This window comes from Scomber japonicus, chromosome 23 (genome assembly GCF_027409825.1).
Source record: "Scomber japonicus isolate fScoJap1 chromosome 23, fScoJap1.pri, whole genome shotgun sequence".
NCBI classification, from domain to species: Eukaryota; Metazoa; Chordata; class Actinopteri; order Scombriformes; family Scombridae; genus Scomber; species Scomber japonicus.
Window position 1 is genome coordinate 18,045,843 of NC_070600.1, and position 17,397 is coordinate 18,063,239.

General features: G+C 40.4%; 1 protein-coding gene across 1 annotated transcript in view; it reads left to right on the forward strand.

Moving 5' to 3' along the window:
* Positions 1-17,023, forward strand: part of si:dkey-97m3.1 (fatty acyl-CoA reductase 1) — a 53,550-nt gene extending 36,527 nt beyond the window's left edge. The window contains exons 3-12 of the mRNA XM_053313873.1: positions 2,282-2,457; positions 6,878-7,057; positions 8,243-8,420; positions 10,238-10,282; positions 10,372-10,490; positions 12,081-12,148; positions 14,086-14,257; positions 14,356-14,485; positions 15,177-15,304; positions 15,833-17,023. Coding sequence (XP_053169848.1) covers positions 2,282-2,457; positions 6,878-7,057; positions 8,243-8,420; positions 10,238-10,282; positions 10,372-10,490; positions 12,081-12,148; positions 14,086-14,257; positions 14,356-14,485; positions 15,177-15,304; positions 15,833-15,995 — 1,359 coding nt within the window. The 3' untranslated portion in view covers positions 15,996-17,023. The remainder of the gene's footprint in view (positions 1-2,281; positions 2,458-6,877; positions 7,058-8,242; positions 8,421-10,237; positions 10,283-10,371; positions 10,491-12,080; positions 12,149-14,085; positions 14,258-14,355; positions 14,486-15,176; positions 15,305-15,832) is intronic.
* The last annotated feature ends 374 nt before the right edge of the window (positions 17,024-17,397 follow it).

Sequence of the window (17,397 nt, forward strand, 5' to 3'; positions counted from 1 at the left end):
TGCACACATTTCATCATAATTAGTGAGGCGGTTTGTAGCATCTTGAAAATTAGATGATGCATTTCAAAGGTTTCATACGGATATAATACATTTGTTATACGTTAGGACATTGTTAAGTTCAGTAGCTTGTTGTTTTTTTTCTTGGGAAATATTACAGACATTCTTCATTTGTTTCTAAAAGTTTTACAATTGAAAGAATAATCACTATTGTTCACTGCCAAAAACTTTCCTCATTGTTTTCCTCTCAGACTCTATTCAACAATGGGACAGATGTTCAATATTACATCCTCCTAGATGTACAGTATGTTTGGTATGTGCTGATTGTGTTGTGTATACAACTGGGAGTGCATTTCTTGAATTTGAGAGAGGTGGGGACATCCTTCTGGGCGGACTTGCTGACCTGGGTGTGTGTGTCTGTGTGTGTGTGGGGTTCAGGTATTCCTTGCGTTGTGGGGACATAAATCTGTTAACACAGTGATTTTGTGGGGACTTGCCGCCATTATGAGGACAAACAGCAAGCTCCCTTATCATTAATCATCAATTTTGAGGTGAAGACTTAAAGTTAAGGTGAGTTTAGGGTTATTTAAAGGTTAGGGCAAGTAGTGGTTGTGGTTATGGTTAGAATAAACAGAATCCAGGAAATGAACATAAGTCAGTGTAGTGTGTGTTCGCCTGAACCGCAGGTGCAACCCTCCGTCACAGCCTAGTGGCCCAAATAGTCATCATTTGAAAGTACAGATATTGGCACAGTCGTATTTCCTTTGAACTGAGTGAATTAAAATGCAGCCAATTGGCACAGACTCTGCTTTAATGAAGATGAAGAGTTTGTCATTAATTGACTTATTGTCATTGGAACAAATGCTTTTCTTAACTAGAGTACTCAAAACTTCTGTTAGAAGTTTATTCCCTGAAAAGCTTTTTCTTTTCTTTTTTTTACATTCAGGTGTTTCAGTAGCAGCTTGTAAGAGTGGGAGATATGACAATATACTGTGTACCATTAGATTTAATACAGTGTTAACTCTCCCTTTTTAAAACTGTTGAGTATATCACAGTCACAAGTCCATGAGGAGGGCAATTTTTCTTTTAAGGCACTAATTGATTTTAAGATTTTGTGTGAATGTCAGTTTATATATTAATACATTTACATAAAATCAGGAATTGACCAAAGTGCTTTATTAAAACAAACAATTAACCCTAACCCAAATAGATTATTTACTGTAACGAGACAACATTAAAATGGTTTCATCACGATATTAAAAATGAAGGTGAGTCAAAGGTGATTTTGTAAAGGAGGGTTTTTAGCTGGTGATAGATGGGGCAAGATCTGACAGTGAGGGCCAAACTGCTCTACAGTCTGGGAGCAGCAGTGGATGTGATGAATTACTTGGATTTGTCATTTTTGGGGTTTTTTTTAAGTCTCTGCTGTGGCGACAAAAACATTGCTGTCAGGTTATTTATCTATGAGCAGTTAATGAATTGGTTTTCCAGAAATATACTGTATTACAGTATAATATATATTAATATCTTCATATAGAATTACATATATGATGACACTAGCTTTCTATGCGTTTCATTTTATCAGTGTATTGCCTATAAAATGTCAAATGATAAATGATCGACCCAGAAAATTGCTTAAAATAGCTGATTTTTGTATGACCTAGACTTTTACACTGACTTGACTGATCACTAATAAACTGAATGTATCTGCACTATGAGCGGTTATTAATAGCTGTCTGTCAGTGAGGAGGTTTGGTCGTCAGAAAACAGTGTCCTTGTGCAAGAAGGTCACACTTTCTCATTACTGTGAAGTGTCTTTGACAAGACGAGACACTCCGCCAGCAGCACGAGCACTGCAGCACATCCTCCAGTCCGACCCGTCTCACGAGTCACGGCATCCATGTTTAAAGGCCTTTTTTTTTTATCAAACAAAAACCGGACACACGCTTCACATCCTAAACGAATCTGGTGGTTATAGTGAAGCTTTATGCAGACACATTGATGATTTCTCACCTGAGGGAATCACGCAAAGCAAAACATTCGCTGTCTCTCTCTGACACGAAATCATTTGCACTCCTCATCGTGCTATTTTATCCTCTGTGCAGTCGGTTTAACAGCTGAGTTGCCCTCCAGCTCTCGTGCAGCATGGATATAATTACAAGTGGCATCAAAGTTGGCCGCTTTATTTGTTGTCATGCTCAACGTTTGAATGCTGCTTGATAACTAAGTTGGCGTGTAGACTTTATTTTTTCTCTTTTTCTGTTTTCCGTCATGTGTGTTGCAGCTTTTCGACCGAGTGCGGGAGGACAACCCCGACTTCCACCAGAAAATCATCCCCATCAGCAGTGAGCTGATTCAGCCGGGCCTGGCCATCAGCCCGGAAGACGTGGAGAGACTCACAGCCTGCATCAACATCGTCTTCCACTGCGCCGCCACCATACGCTTCGACGAGCCGCTCAAGTGAGAATCACACGCATGGGTTTTAATGCATGCACACAAACACTCATCTGCTCTTTATTTACCCTCTTTCACAAATGTACACAGACTCATCTGTTTTTTTAATGCCAGTGGTTTGAAACTACAAGAGATTTGGATCAGTGACATGCAAAAAAATAACACCACAAACAGACATAGCATTTCAGTATTGTTGGGTAAATGTGAGGAAGTTCCTGTTGTAAGGCCTCACTACTGAGGATATGCAGCTCAGTGAACTGGCTGCACTGTTTTCATTCACTTTGTAGAAACAGGAAGTTGAGCTATATATATGAGCTATGGATGTGGAGAGACTAACCGTTCTTTCACACTGGAGGTGACTTTATGTAGATGGTTCCTACTTTATTCAAGGCGTGAGACTGTGCACAAATATAATGAATTTTTAGATTAGAATAACGAGACACGAAGAAGGTTTTAATCTCCCAGGAAGAGAGTGCTGTGATCCTAATTAGTGTGATGTTGGTGACGCGGGAGATGATTTGCATCTTCAGTTGTCGTCATAATTGTTGCAGCGAAAATCAGCGGACGGGGGTTATTTATAGATATAAACATGTAATTTGTGAAAATTGATTGGTTACTGAGGTTATCTGTCAGGGACACGGTCTTCCTACGTATACCGCCTGAACCATGTGATGACGTCCAGCTTTATGTACGATCACTGTGGACGTTGGTCATGGTGTCATTGCTCATTATCTGGGGCCTTAGGCTACTGGACGGTTATTGAATCCTGATGTAACCTTATGCCAGTGATGCCCCATTCTGCTGACCTAAGGATCTCTATTATGAATGTATATAAATATAAAATAGTTCCTAGCTTCGTTAGTTGTGTTTTTTTTATTATTATTAAAAGTATATAGTAGAGCTGCAATGATTAGTAAATTTATCAGTTAGATGATTGACAGAAAATTCATTCAATTCAAAAATACAAATCTTCTTTTATTCCAGCTCATTAAATGTAGTGAGCCTTTTTCTGCCTTTTTTTAGTCTTTTATGACCGTAAACTGAACGTCGTTAGGTTATGGACTGTTGATCAGAACAAATTAAGACATTAGAGGTTGCGCTCTGATCATCAAACTACTAATCGAGAGACTAGTGAAAATGAACTGCAGCCCTAGAAGAGTCCTACCCCACGCTGCTGTTTTGTCAAAGCTGCACAAAGCTCAAGATACAAAGAGGCTGTTTTGATCATCTGTATGGGATTGAAAGAACATTTAAAAAGAAGATCAGATGAGTAATTTATGCACCAGTATGTGGGGAAAATGGTCAAATATTTCAGGTAACTGAAAATGTAGAGTGTATTCTTAGTGGGGGAATTAGTCTTGGAAACAGTGTGTATAGTGTCTCTGATGTGTATATGCATGCACATTGGGACGTAGATTATCATGTTTGCAGGTAGGACACCTGTTAGTTGTGATTGACAGCTCAGCTAGGCTAAAGCTGCTGGACTCCTCTGCACACAGCTTTGTATTGATCTCTCTGTCTCTCTCTCTCTCTGTCTCTCTGTCTCTCTGTCTCTCTGTCTGTCTGTCTGTCTGTCTGTCTGTCTTCACCCTCCATCTTTCCCTCTTAGTGGCCTTCACCTTTTTTTCTTTTCACCTCTCTTTATCCAGCTTTTACCTCCCATGTCCACTTTTTTCCTCTTTCTTCCCTCCCTCCCTCCCATCGCTGTCATCTCGCAGAGCCATTACTCTCATGTAGCAGCCGGCAGCCTTGTAAGCAGCGCAGGGACATAAATCATGAGACTCTGGCGTCTCTGTTTAAGATTTGAGACTCGATTCAGAGCTTTTTGGGCTGACACCTCACCTGGTCTTTATCCTCTGCAGGTCTTCATCCACACTTAAAGGATAACTCCTGCTATTAAAACTTGGATCCTATTTTAACAGTTAAGGCCATAATTTCTATCTGTATAAATAACATTTTTCCTCACAGAGGTAATCGCCAACATCTCTGCACGCAGTGGCATGACTGAAAAGACATCCAGCAGGGCAAGAAACACGAGTGTTACAAGTTATAATCACTTCAAGCAAGTTTTGTAGGCCTGAAGAGGTCCATGTTTCTTGTCCTGCTTGACTTGTAGTGATATCTCTGTGCTCCCAGGTTGTAAGAAATGATGATCAGAACAACAAACATAAGGATTATTCTTTTAAAGATTGTACCCTGGAGTTCAGATCAGAGCCGGACAGTCCTCTAGTTGTTGTATTGAAATCATAATGGCAGAAACAGATGGCTGATGAGTCAGATGCAGGAAGTGGCGCAGTGGTATGTCCTTCTTTTGACTTGTCGTGCTGGTGTGACACTCTGTGCTCTCAGGTGGTGGGAAGATGTCACGCCCACACACCTTGCCCGTGCTCCCCAAGGCATCACCTGCCTCATACATACACATACACACACACACTCACACTTCCACACCACCACTAACAAGCTGCCACCGTCCCACCACCTCTGATTCATGCCAGTGGACCCGTTGCCCACCACACACCGACACACACTGTCCATCTCCGTCTACTTCGGCCTCCCTCACCTTTTCGGTGTCACACGCACACACACACACACACACACATACACACCTCACAAGCACCACCCACACAGAGCCAGAGAAGCACTCGATCCTGCAGAGTCTAGTTAAACTGGCCCTCGCTTTTTCTTTTTTTTACTGTCGCTTCGGGGCAAAATGGACTCTGTGTGCTGCTGTTGCACTTCTACTGCAGAGCTGATCCACCACTGAAGGCAGAAACTTTCAAAGTGATGACAAAGAAACCTGCATGTGTTGGTTTACACAGAAAGTTTGCCTGGAATGTAGGGTTGCACAATTATTAACAGATGATCAATACAGTTGTCTTTTTCTTTTTTTTTTTTTTTTTTACAAAATGTGTCTGTAATTCTCTTTTTTGTCTGGACCAGAGTTGGAAAAAACTGTGTTACCTCTTTGCCACCGTCCTTTTTTATTTGATACAAATTTCCTATAGAATTCTATGTAATTTGTAAAAGGTGAAGCAATTTGATACAAATTACAAGAACAAATGAGGAGGAAAACAGTGTTGGTTTAGTTTAAGTGTCTGCTCATTATATGTGTGCTCAAAGTTATTCATGTCGGAAAAAAGTCGAAATTGATTCAACAATGGGTGAAGTCAACCAACAATATTAACTGACAATTATAATCAGCAAATTGTTCATACTTGAACAAAATGACAGATGCACTTCACTAATCTGATACCAGTTTTTTCTTTGTGTTAAAGTCTGTTTACCTCACTGGGATTGGGATCATTTCTATGGAGGGTAACGTGAGCTCAGGGATTTCTGTCACACTAAAGAAACAGAGCCAGAGGCCTGTCATGAATGCACCAACATGTCTGATAACAGAATATTATAATGACACTGACAAAGATTCGATCGGTCACATCCCGATCCACTTCACAAAGTCAGTGTTAGATAAAGTGCACAGATAAAGATCCGTCTTTTCTCTGGTTTACATTATTGCAAATTATCTTTGGGAGTTGGACTGTTGGTCAAACAAATCAAGTGATTTTGAAGATGTCACCATTAAAGTTTACAGACTAAACTATTCATCAGTTAGTAGCAAAAATAATTGACATTTTTTTATCTTTTGTTCCTCTGAAGCTTTTTGTTTTCTGATAATTTACTGTTTCTCTCTCTCTCCATTTCTCTCTACATATTCCATCACATGCTATAAAGCAGTTTGGACATTTATTAGCACAAGTAATAAAGAAATGAAGGATGCTTGGCTTATTGCAGTAGATCTGTGGATGCAGCAGACTCGTCAAGCCAGTTATTTGTTTAGACTCTCCACCCTAAAAGAGGAGCTACTCCTAAACCTCAGAGTGTAGGAAGAAAGTGTTATCGATTGCATAGTTATAGTTATGTGCAGCTCTAATAGCGTCTACTGTACATGAAGAGTAAGAAGTGTTTGCTGGCTAGATGAGTGGTAGTACAGTCTAAGCTGAAAATAGTGATGAGACTAACACATTTATGAAGAGAAGAGCAGATGTTGGCTTTTTTTTTTCATCCCCTCATCCTGGCTTGTCCCCTCTCCCTTTTTTGTGTGGTTTCATGTCTCACCATCCAGTTGTGTCATTCTGCTTCGGCTTATAATCATGTACTGTAAATTCCCACCGGTCTGCAAATTCTCATTTGAATGGAAGACACACTTGTCAGCAAATATAAACGTTCTCGCATGCAAATGCTCAAACAGAGATATTAGCAGTCTGACAAACACACCCTCAAAGCCTTTCCCTATAAACATAACTCTCTCTCTTTCTCACACACACTCACACACACACACACACACACACAAAGACCAATTTTTACTCCCTTTCCTCCCACACACACTACTTGACTCATCCTCTCCTACCTCTCCTCTCTCCGGCAGACACGCCCTGCAGCTGAATGTGATTGCCACACAGCAGCTCCTCAGCCTGGCCCAGCAGATGCACCACCTCGAGGCCTTCATTCACATCTCCACCGCCTATGCAAACTGCAACCGCAGGCACATCGACGAGGTCATCTATCCGCCGCCCGTCGAGCCCAAGAAACTCATCGAATCTCTGGAGTGAGTGGGTGAAGGGTTGCGGAATAAATTTCACTTCAGGTTGATTCATACTGTGTTGAAATGGATGTAAAAGCAAACTGCTTCTGAAGGCTGATCGATGCTTCGTCTGCCACACCTGAGAAGCCAAGTTGTCTGCAGTTGTTTTCAAAAAGCTGGTCTCCAGTTGTGAGGGGAAATGATAAAGCGGTAATCACTGTTAAAGATCTTTACAGGCTGCAGAAAATATATGCAGTTTATACACATCAGAAGCTGCAGTTCCGGCTGTGTTAAATATCAGCTGTGCCAGTTTCATAAAGAAGGGGGAAAATGCCAAATAACTGCAACATCCCCACTTTGATTGCAGCTGGGGACATTGGTTGCATGTCATATCATCTCTGTCCCCATGTTTCCTGTCCAGCTCCACGCCATCCGCTATCAAATAAAGACATATATGCCAAAAGCAAATCGCAAAAGGATCATTCAGTCCTAGCTGCTGTTCAGAACGTCATCCAGAAATTATTCTTTATTTTTTTTTGTTAAAGCAAGGCTATTATTACCATCATGTGACTGTGTATCTCCAAAGCAGCTGTCTTTATAGCTTTATGACGATAATTTGTATGTACAAAGACTCTTAAAGTGCTTAATTTAGTTAAGAACCAGCAACATTTTCCTAATCCATGAAGGGAACGTGAACAGATTTGGAGATGTGACTATATAAAACATTGAATCAAATTCATATTTTTTTCTTGCACCAGTGTAAAATTGAATTCATGAGCAATAAAATTACACACACAACTACACAATATCTGAAAAGAGATTTTCTCTGCTTTAAAAGGCCCTTAAAAGCCACACTTACAGTTATATCTGCACTGTTTATGTGGGTCTATTAAACACTGCTGTAATGGTAAAAAGTGTTTTTTAAATGCTTTTCTGAGGGCCTCTCTGTCCCCGCCTAACACAGTCAGGTTTGCTGTCAATGCTCTGGCTAAGCACAGACCACTCTCTTATAGATCCCATATCATGAAAAATCAGTCAATCCAATCAGCTGTCCATAAAACAAAGTATCATTAAGGTCAATCTGGGACAATATATTACTTTACTTAGATATTTACTTCAATAGGAAATGGGAAGCAGTTCTCTGGATTGATAATCTAATGAATGGTCTTGTATGATGCTTCTCTGACTCCGTATAATTCCTGATTTCAGGTGGATGGATGACGGCATCGTGCGTGACATTACACCACGGCTTATCGGCACCAGGCCCAACACATACACCTACACCAAAGCCCTGGCTGAGTACGTGGTGCAGCAGGAGCAAGACAAGCTCAACATTGGCATCATCAGACCCTCCATAGTGGGAGCCAGCTGGCAGGAGCCTTTCCCTGTGAGTCCCTCTCTGCTGCTGTTATGTGCCATGTCAAATACACATGTAATTAACACCTTAGTATACTCATACATTAATATTTGTGGCTGTAGTGAATGCCGATCAGCATCCGGCGCTCGTTTTATGTCCTCCTGTGATGGTTAAATAAATGGGAATAAGATATCGATCGATGTAATCCTGCACGGGTCAATACCACTCCCCTGTGGGTTTACTCTTAAGTGTCCCCAGGATTAAAGCTAATTGGTGAATATCTGGCCCGAAGAACTGTGTGATGACTCGTGAAACAGCCCGAGCAGCTGTTGAGACAGGAGAGGTTGAGGGGGCGGCGAGGAGTGCAGAAATGGGACACCGAGGGCGGAGATGAGCTGACAAAACTGAATGTCACAGAGATGGTGGGAAGCTGAAGAGTGCCGAAAAGTTCATCTAAAGGCTGTCTGAGTTCAGAGGAGGACTTAAATTCTGAAAGTGGAACAGGGTACCGCTTTGATGATTAAGCTGCTTTCAGTCTGTGCCGCTGCTGCAGGCGTTCTAACATCTTCTGCATTTGCATTTCACTGAGTTATGGATTTAAGTTGCATTGAGTGCAAACCTGCCTCTCTTTTTCTTTTTTTTTAGTGATTGGTGTCACCGCCCCCCAAAAGTTAGTCAGTCTGTAATGTTAAGGTAGGGAACAAGTATAATAACGTAGAGAGAAAAAAGAGCACTGTATCAGCTCAGCCTGTCATTATAAAGTGCTTGTTTTGTACCTAACGTTTATCAAGAGAGCTGCACAATGGCCCCGTCTCTAATTTTTTAATCGGATCCTACAAATTACAAAGCTCAATTCTTTTTTCTTTCTTCTTTTTTTTAAGCAGAAATGCCAAACATTCCCTCTTTTCAGCTTGTCAAGTGAAAGGATTTGGAATATCTTCACTTTTTTGGACTCTAAGTATTGAAAGTTGATTGTTCAGCCCAACTATATGAGCATATATATGGTTTAGATACACAACATTCCCATGCATGCAGATAGATTTTAGAGATGATGATATAGATGTAAATAAAATGACAGAAAAACAGAGGAAAGTCCTTGTTTATCTGGCACCAGGAAATGTAGGCCTTGTGTTTGCGCAGTGGGACTCTGACGGCAGTTCCTGGCTCGGAGCTCAGCCTTCAGTTGTAAGCTCGGCCTGGCAGCGACTCTTCAAAAGGCCTCACTCACGCTTGGCCATGCAATCGCCTTGGCAGCTCGTGCCAGTGGGGCGCTGCGAGGCACGGGGTGGTGAGGGGGGGGAGGGGGTGGATTGGTCTGCTTATTCATATGTTTATGTTTACGTGTGGTGCGTTAACAAGCTGCATCATTTTGTCCCTCCGTACCTTAAGAATCAGAAGCCTCACCGCTTAATCATCCACATATGATGCAAAAATCTCAGTTGGAATTTATCCGCCATTTTAGCCTGGCGCAAAGCCACGGAGGTGCTAAAAACACCTCTGGCATCTTCACCCTCTGCATCAGAGTATATTATTAGTCTCTGCCTTGACCGCATAATGGAGCTCCAGCCCCTGCAAATTGGACACTGCAGCAGTCTGTAACCAGTGGTTTCATCCATTTTTAATGGAGTCTAATTGAAGGCGACAATCACTGCTACCCCAGCCTTCCCTTTTTCTCTCACCACAGGAAGTAACATGAACCTGAATATAAACACTTACACAGCCACGTACGTGATGCGGTTAGGATCTATCACTTTATGTTCCTCTTTAGTTTTTCTGGCTTTTATTAACTCAAGAGGAAGCTCTCCGTTACATCTCTAAAGATTAACACGTGTTCTCTGCTCTACCAGGGTTGGATCGACAACTTCAACGGGCCAAGCGGAGTCTTCATAGCTGTAAGTAAAAATGTTGCTCTTCAGTCTTGAATTTCTTCAGTATCCAGACATATGTTAGAGCTTTAAGACAATGTTGTCCTCTTATCCAGGCTGGCAAAGGGATCTTGCGCACTATGAGAGCCAACAATGATGCGGTGGCTGACCTGATCCCTGTGGACGTGGTCATCAACCTCACCCTGGCTGCTGGCTGGTACACTGCTGTACACAGGTTCGTGCCAAAACTCAGTTTGACCCAAAAACTTCCATACCTGGGTTCATAATCTTAAGTAAATAAACAAATCCTTATTTAGCATTTTGAATAATTGGAAAGAATATTGAAACCAGAGCAAACTGTTTTTTATTGCTCAAAATATATGTGTAATTTATGAGTCATGGAAATAAACTCATCACTAATTTATGATTTCAAGGAGCCCTCCAGTGATTTAGCTTCATACTTTTATGAAGTTAGGGGACTAGCGAGAGACATATAAGATATCTTTACTTTTGGTTCTTAGTACGGGTCCCCTCCAAAAAACACTGCATCCTGCATTCTCTGTAATGAAAGGAGCATGACCCTTTGACCCAATCATCCTGAATGACTAACTATTGGTCCAATGAATGCAAATGCATAAGTATTACTTGTATAATCTCCAATCAGACAAGACCTCTGATAAAATGCAAGATATTATAAATATGAGAGAATGTCAAATTCATCATATTTTAAGGATAGATACTAAGCAGCCCAGCAGAAATCTGTTGCTAGTGTCACATTAAAACACATTTATTATCCTTTTTAAGAACTTTTGCGTTTGAGAAATTTAAACAATGTGGAAACATTACATGAGGCCATTGGAGTCATAATTCCAGACTGTCTTAACTGTTTAAAATCATTAAACATGTTTTAGGTATTTTAAAGGCCCTTCTATGACAGTCTAGCTTAGACTACTGTGACATTGGCTCAAGCTATACGCTGTACTTGTCTTTATATAAATGAACTAAATGAATACCAATGAATTTAAAAAATAAAGTTTTAAACAGAAGACAACAACAAACAAATGTGGAACAACTGGAAAAACAAACCCTTCTTTATAGGTATAATAAGTGATATACAGGTATCTATGCAAAGGGTTCAACCTGACATTAATAGGGGGGAGGGGGCAGGGGAGGATTAAAAAATCTAATTGGTGTAGAGTAGCAGGTCAAATTATGTAAAATCCCACAAGTCGACAATTTCTAGGTCATGACAAAAGTTTTCCTTGGAAGCATCTGACTCACTACTTTTGCCTGAAATGGCTGAGTCAGATTTTCCGGAGAAAATATGGGAAATATTTAAGCTTCTCCTCCCATATAATGTCATTATACATAGACCTAAAACAGTGGCTAGGAGACCCATAGATCATATCTAACAAATGTAATAATATACGTCCATATTGCTCACTGTTATGTGTTATATCAGTGCATATGTACCTGACAACTTGTACTTATTTTCAGAAGGAAAACAGACAAAGAGAAAAATAAAAGTTAAGTATTGACCCCTGCATTGGAAAGTATGTTATAAGAGGTTAATTTTACGTATATGTATATTTAGTATCTTGACAGCACTGTTAAAGGTCTGCATGTGCTCTATCAGAGAAATACAGGCTCATAAATTAGAAACCTATGTAAACGGCGGGAATTTATGATCTACTGAAGCACTGTTGTTTTATAGCTTACATAGATGACTTGTAGGTAGAGAGCATTGCAACCAGGAAAAGTAGACAAATGTGTGTGTTTTTTTTATGAGCATTGCAATGACCTTCTCCTCCCACACACCCTGCAGACCTAAAAACGCTCTGGTCTACAACTGCACGACCGGCGGCATCAACCCGTTCCACTGGGGAGAGATCGGTACGTACATTGTTTTGTTATTTTGCTTAAAGGTAATGAAAACCTGTCACTGCAGGAGAGTATTTATAGAGCTGTTGTATCTCAGCCTGCTGGCATCACACAATATTGTTGTCCCAGCTCGCTTTCATCAACACAAATCAATACACCAGTTGTTGTGACATAATGCCCCGGTGTTTGTAGTCGGGTTGTGTTGTGGAGAGAGTCTGCCACCTGCTGGAAAGAAGAGGAAGATGGTGCGTGAGCGGCATGCTGAAGATATATTTTGTTATCATAAGCCATGTTCTGGACATATTTTATAAATGGAAATGCCCCAAAACCATCTTTCCTATTCACACATCTTTAAAATAACTCAAGCTTTTCTTTTTAAATTGCAACAGTGAATGACTCCTTTCTATTTCATCTTAAAACAGGCAAGACAGATGTAAGTTTGCTTTAAAAAATGTTAAATAACAGGGTGAGACTGTGTTTTTCTTTACCAAAAAAACAGTGTACAAGTAACTCCTTTTTCAAACAGTTAATCTGCCGCCAATTTTCACTATTAAATAGTTTTGTTTGGTCTATAAAATGCCAGAAATGATAAATAACTGGTGGTTTCAGGATCCAGTTTGTGGATAAGCTGCTAAAAAACACACATTTATCTATTTACATTAAACTGTAGAAATGATACTGCATTGCTTAATAGTGTTTAAATATCTCCCTTCATTTTAGATAAAAACCTCCAAAATATGATGTGCATTGTGGATATGAACCAGTAATAGTGCTCAGAGGCTCCATTATTTGTCAGTTCTTATTCTTAGATCACAGTAGAAGTGATGAAAATGACACAGGAGGAGTCAAACTCTCATTGTTTCCATCCCAGCAGTCATGGATTAGAGGGCTGTGGATGTCAGGCCAGTCAGGATGACAAGAGACCCTCTCCCGCTCTCTCTCTCTCTCTCTCTCTCTCCCTTTTCCTCTCAGATTAGCAAACATGCTCCCTTCACCGAGGAAATTGCTACCAGATGGCTCGTAGCAGGATTAGGTCTCATCACTGCATTCACTGTTATGAAAGAGGAACTGTGCACTCTAATCTGAGCGGCCCGAAACGAGAGAGGCTGCAATGAAGCTAATCTAAAACGCCAAGCATCACGGGAGACAAATGACAAAAGATGCACAGCATGTGTAGCCCAATTTCTTCCTGAATGTGAAATTAAAGAGTTTAGTAAAGGAAGAGGATCCAGCAAATAATTGTGGGAACTCTGGCCCTTTTTTTTTTTTTTTTAAGTATTATTATTTTTTATTATTTTCATTGCAACTGTTCCAGACCTCAGAGGGCAGCTCAAGGTTAGCAGCAACACTCCTAACCAGGCTCCAAGGAGCCCAGTCACAGCTGGCTGTCACCTCGGATCTGGTCATCTTGCCCACCCCCTCCCCTCCCCTGCAACCACTACATATCTGTTGCCATGGTAACACACTGTGCAAGGCCTAGTTTGCGTGCTGTGTGTGATGTAATGCCTATAGTCACATGGCTCCACTCTGTATCTGTGGATGGCTGCTGCTGCTGGATTCTGGGAGGAGGACGATGAAGGAGGGGGGGGTGGGGGGGGGGCGGTTGCGCTGCCCAGTGGGGAAATCATTCTGACTGTTTTTCTGCCTGATATTCCTCAGAGAACCAGAGCTGAAAATCATGTTATGATTAAGGCCAGCCACGGTTTCTGGAAGTCATGATCCTTGTGTACAAAATGCAATCTGTTAACCTATTTCAGCATTGGTGGTTATGAATAACCCAGGCAATATCAATCTGTTTTAAAGGATATTGTTTATCACTGAATATTAGAGCAATGCTTTTATTTACTAGAAATCATTTTAAAAAAGGATGTTACTTTTTTTTTTTTTCATCTTTGTCTCAGATGAAAATGCTTGTCTAATCCATCCTTTCAACCATTCATCTTTTTCAGAGCATCATGTGATGTCCTCCTTCAAGAGGAACCCCTTGGAGCAGGCCTTCCGCAGGCCCAACGCTAACATCACCTCCAACTACCTGATCAACCAGTACTGGATCCTGGTCAGCCACAAGTTCCCTGCCCTCATCTACGACCTCTTCCTGCGTCTCTCTGGACAGAAGCCGCAGTAAGACCAGCAGCTGTGTGTTGTAATTGAAATCTAAAGAAAAGTCCCAATGTGTGTCACAACCTCTAATTTCCCCCCTCCTCTTCCTCCCCTTTCAGGATGATGCGTATCTTTAATCGCCTGCACAAGGCCATCGGCCTGCTGGAGTATTTCAGCAGCCAGGACTGGGAGTGGAACTCTGAGAATATGACCATGCTGATGAGCCAGCTGACCCCTGAGGACAAGAAGGTGGGATTCAATTAATGTACCTCCCTAAACTTACTTTTCGGTATAAGATTGTTTGGATCCATCACTTTAAACCATTTGCACAAGTATACATCGCTTTCCCATCTGATGCTCTGTGCAAGTTAAAACAAACTCAAAGGAATATAGTGGTAAAAAAAAAGAAACCTACATTTACTCAAGTACTATACTGTACTTCACTACATTTGTTCTATAGCAATAGTTACAAGTTTCTCTTTTTTACATAGAGGGTATCATCATCTGATAAAAGTTCTGTACAAAGTAGTTCAAATCTGTTATATGGTCAGTTTGTATAATGAGTACTTTTCAGACTTAAAGTACATGTTACTTATAATACTGTACTGACGTAAAATTTTGAATGCAATGATGAAAGCGCTATATTTCAAGTACATAATGGAGTATTTTAAGGTTTGCTACTTTTACTCTAACAAAGGACCTGCGCAATTCTTCCACCACTGAAGAAATATTTCCTTCCAGTATTTATTTAACTCCAAGGTTGAAAGAGCAAGCAGCTATCCACACTACAATATAATACTGCTAGTAAGGCTATTGCTCCATCTAGTGAGTAAAAGAGGAATTTCACATTTATTTTATGGGGGTTTTTTTGTAAATAACTGTAGCTGTTTGGTTTGGCATTTGTTCCAACAGGCTCTTAACTATCTTTTTTATCTTGCAGACATTTAACTTCGATGTGCGCCAGCTGAACTGGCCAGAATACATTGAGAATTATTGCATCGGCACCAAGAAGTACGTCCTGAATGAAGACATGTCTGACATTCCTGCTGCCAGGCAGCATCTGAGGAAGTAAGTCAACACAGAAGTTTGAAGTGTTCAGTCTGTATATTTTTAATGCAGCACTGAATTGGTTCCTCCTAGGTTTTTAGAGATGATTTTCTTCATTTACTGTCTATTCTATTTTCTATTTACTGCCAGAAAATAGAGAGAAATTCCTGTTTTATTTCTGAGAGTTAATGATGATGTCTTCAAATGTCTCTTTTTTTCCAATCAGCAGTCCAAAATCCAAAGACATTCAGTTTACTATCATGTATCAATGATACATAAATGTTGAAACATTACATAAAAGTTTGGATTATCAAAATATTTTCTGATTGATTTTCTGTAGAGTGATTAATAATGCTGCAACGATACAACTAATCACTGCAGGTCTACTCAAAGTCATTATTCAACGCATCCTTAACATAAAAAAAGATGTTCAGAGTTTATAATATTAATTCTGTCTGTTTTTAATTATCTCTGCAACCAGGCGAATGTTTTTTTTTAAACCCTTACATTATTTCCTCACTCATACCTCCTCCTTTTCTTCTTTCACAGACTGAGGAACATTCGCTACACCTTTAACACACTCTTGGTTGTTTTCATTTGGAGAGTGTTCATCGCTCGCTCTCAGATGGCCAGAAACATCTGGTACTTTGTGGTCAGCCTTTGTTTCAAGTTCCTCTCCTACTTCCGCGCATCCAGCACCATAACCAACTGAGTCTTGCTCACCGCTTCAAGCCAGAGGCAGCAGCCCCTCATCCTCTGCTGTCACCAGAAAGTAACATCTGAGACTCCAACCATCAATGAAGGACACCCCAAATCCTCCTTTTAGTGTGGACAAGCAGGCTGGGGCTGAGCTTGAGTGAAGCACTCTGAACGAAAAAAAAGAGGTCTACTAGCCATGAATTATTTGTTTAGTTTGGAAATCTTGCATCAGTACCTGCACTGTTCAGTCACCATACCCCGTCCAAAAACAAAAAGTGTTGTCATTCATTTTTGTACCCACTGTTTTCTTCTCAAAGTGGCCAATTATATATGCAAGAATAACCCTTTTGTGTGACTTTCATTTTCTTTTCCACATCATCGTTTCCATCCTCTCAAATCTAGGTACATTGCCTTGCCTTGTGATTATTTCTTTTCATACTTGAAATATGACAGTGCTTCAGTGGAGGACAATTTCTATAAGATTATTTTGGTTCTCTGTTTTTTACTGTGGGGATATCCAAGTCCTCTCTTTAATACGCAGGTGATTTGGATATCTGTATGTCTTGCATTACGTGTATCTACTGCCTTTTTAAGACTACACACAAAATCTAACTGGTGGTTATTTGTCTCAAGGTCAATCCACAGATTATTGAGACCACACTTGACTAGTATTATAGCGAAATTCTGACCACACAAGATACTACAGATACTGAAACATATGTGTATGCCATCTTTCCTGTTGTCAAGGTTGTTACTTATTTAATATCACAAATGATAACGTCAGTATGTTTCTGAACAAACCTTGTTTGTTTGAATGCTCATCCACTTTTTGCCTGTTTGTACAGCAGTTTGTACTGAAACTAAGTTTACTACTTTTACATCTTTATACTTCGTCAAAGGCTAGTCTGATATATGTGGTAGGCAGTGTATTATATATAAATAAGAGTACATCAGAGTCAAGTTTATTTGTATAGCCCAGTATCACATACTGTCTCCCAATGGATACCCAACCAAGTTTTCTAAAAAGATACCCACCCCAAAAAATGTTGGCATACAAGGGAAGAACCTCCAGAAGTATTTCAAAAAGAGTCCTTTCTCAGACAACGGGGCAAAATTGGAGCCATAGGTGGAAAACTGGCAATTACCACTTACCACCAAGTAGAAATACATATAACAATATATTTGTAGTCCAACAACAAGATTATAATAGGCCCAATGCCAATGGAATAAATCTAAAATCAAAGGAATGGCCTGAACATCCCCGGAGGACAGCAGCAGACCAGTGAAGACTTGCCTGAGGATTTCTTCTAATTCTTGAGGCAGGCCTCGATATAGCGAAAGGGTCAGTGCAAGTTCGTCAGGTATTGCTGAGTGTGATATTTTATGTTTGGAGAGTCACTTTTAAAATCAGCCCA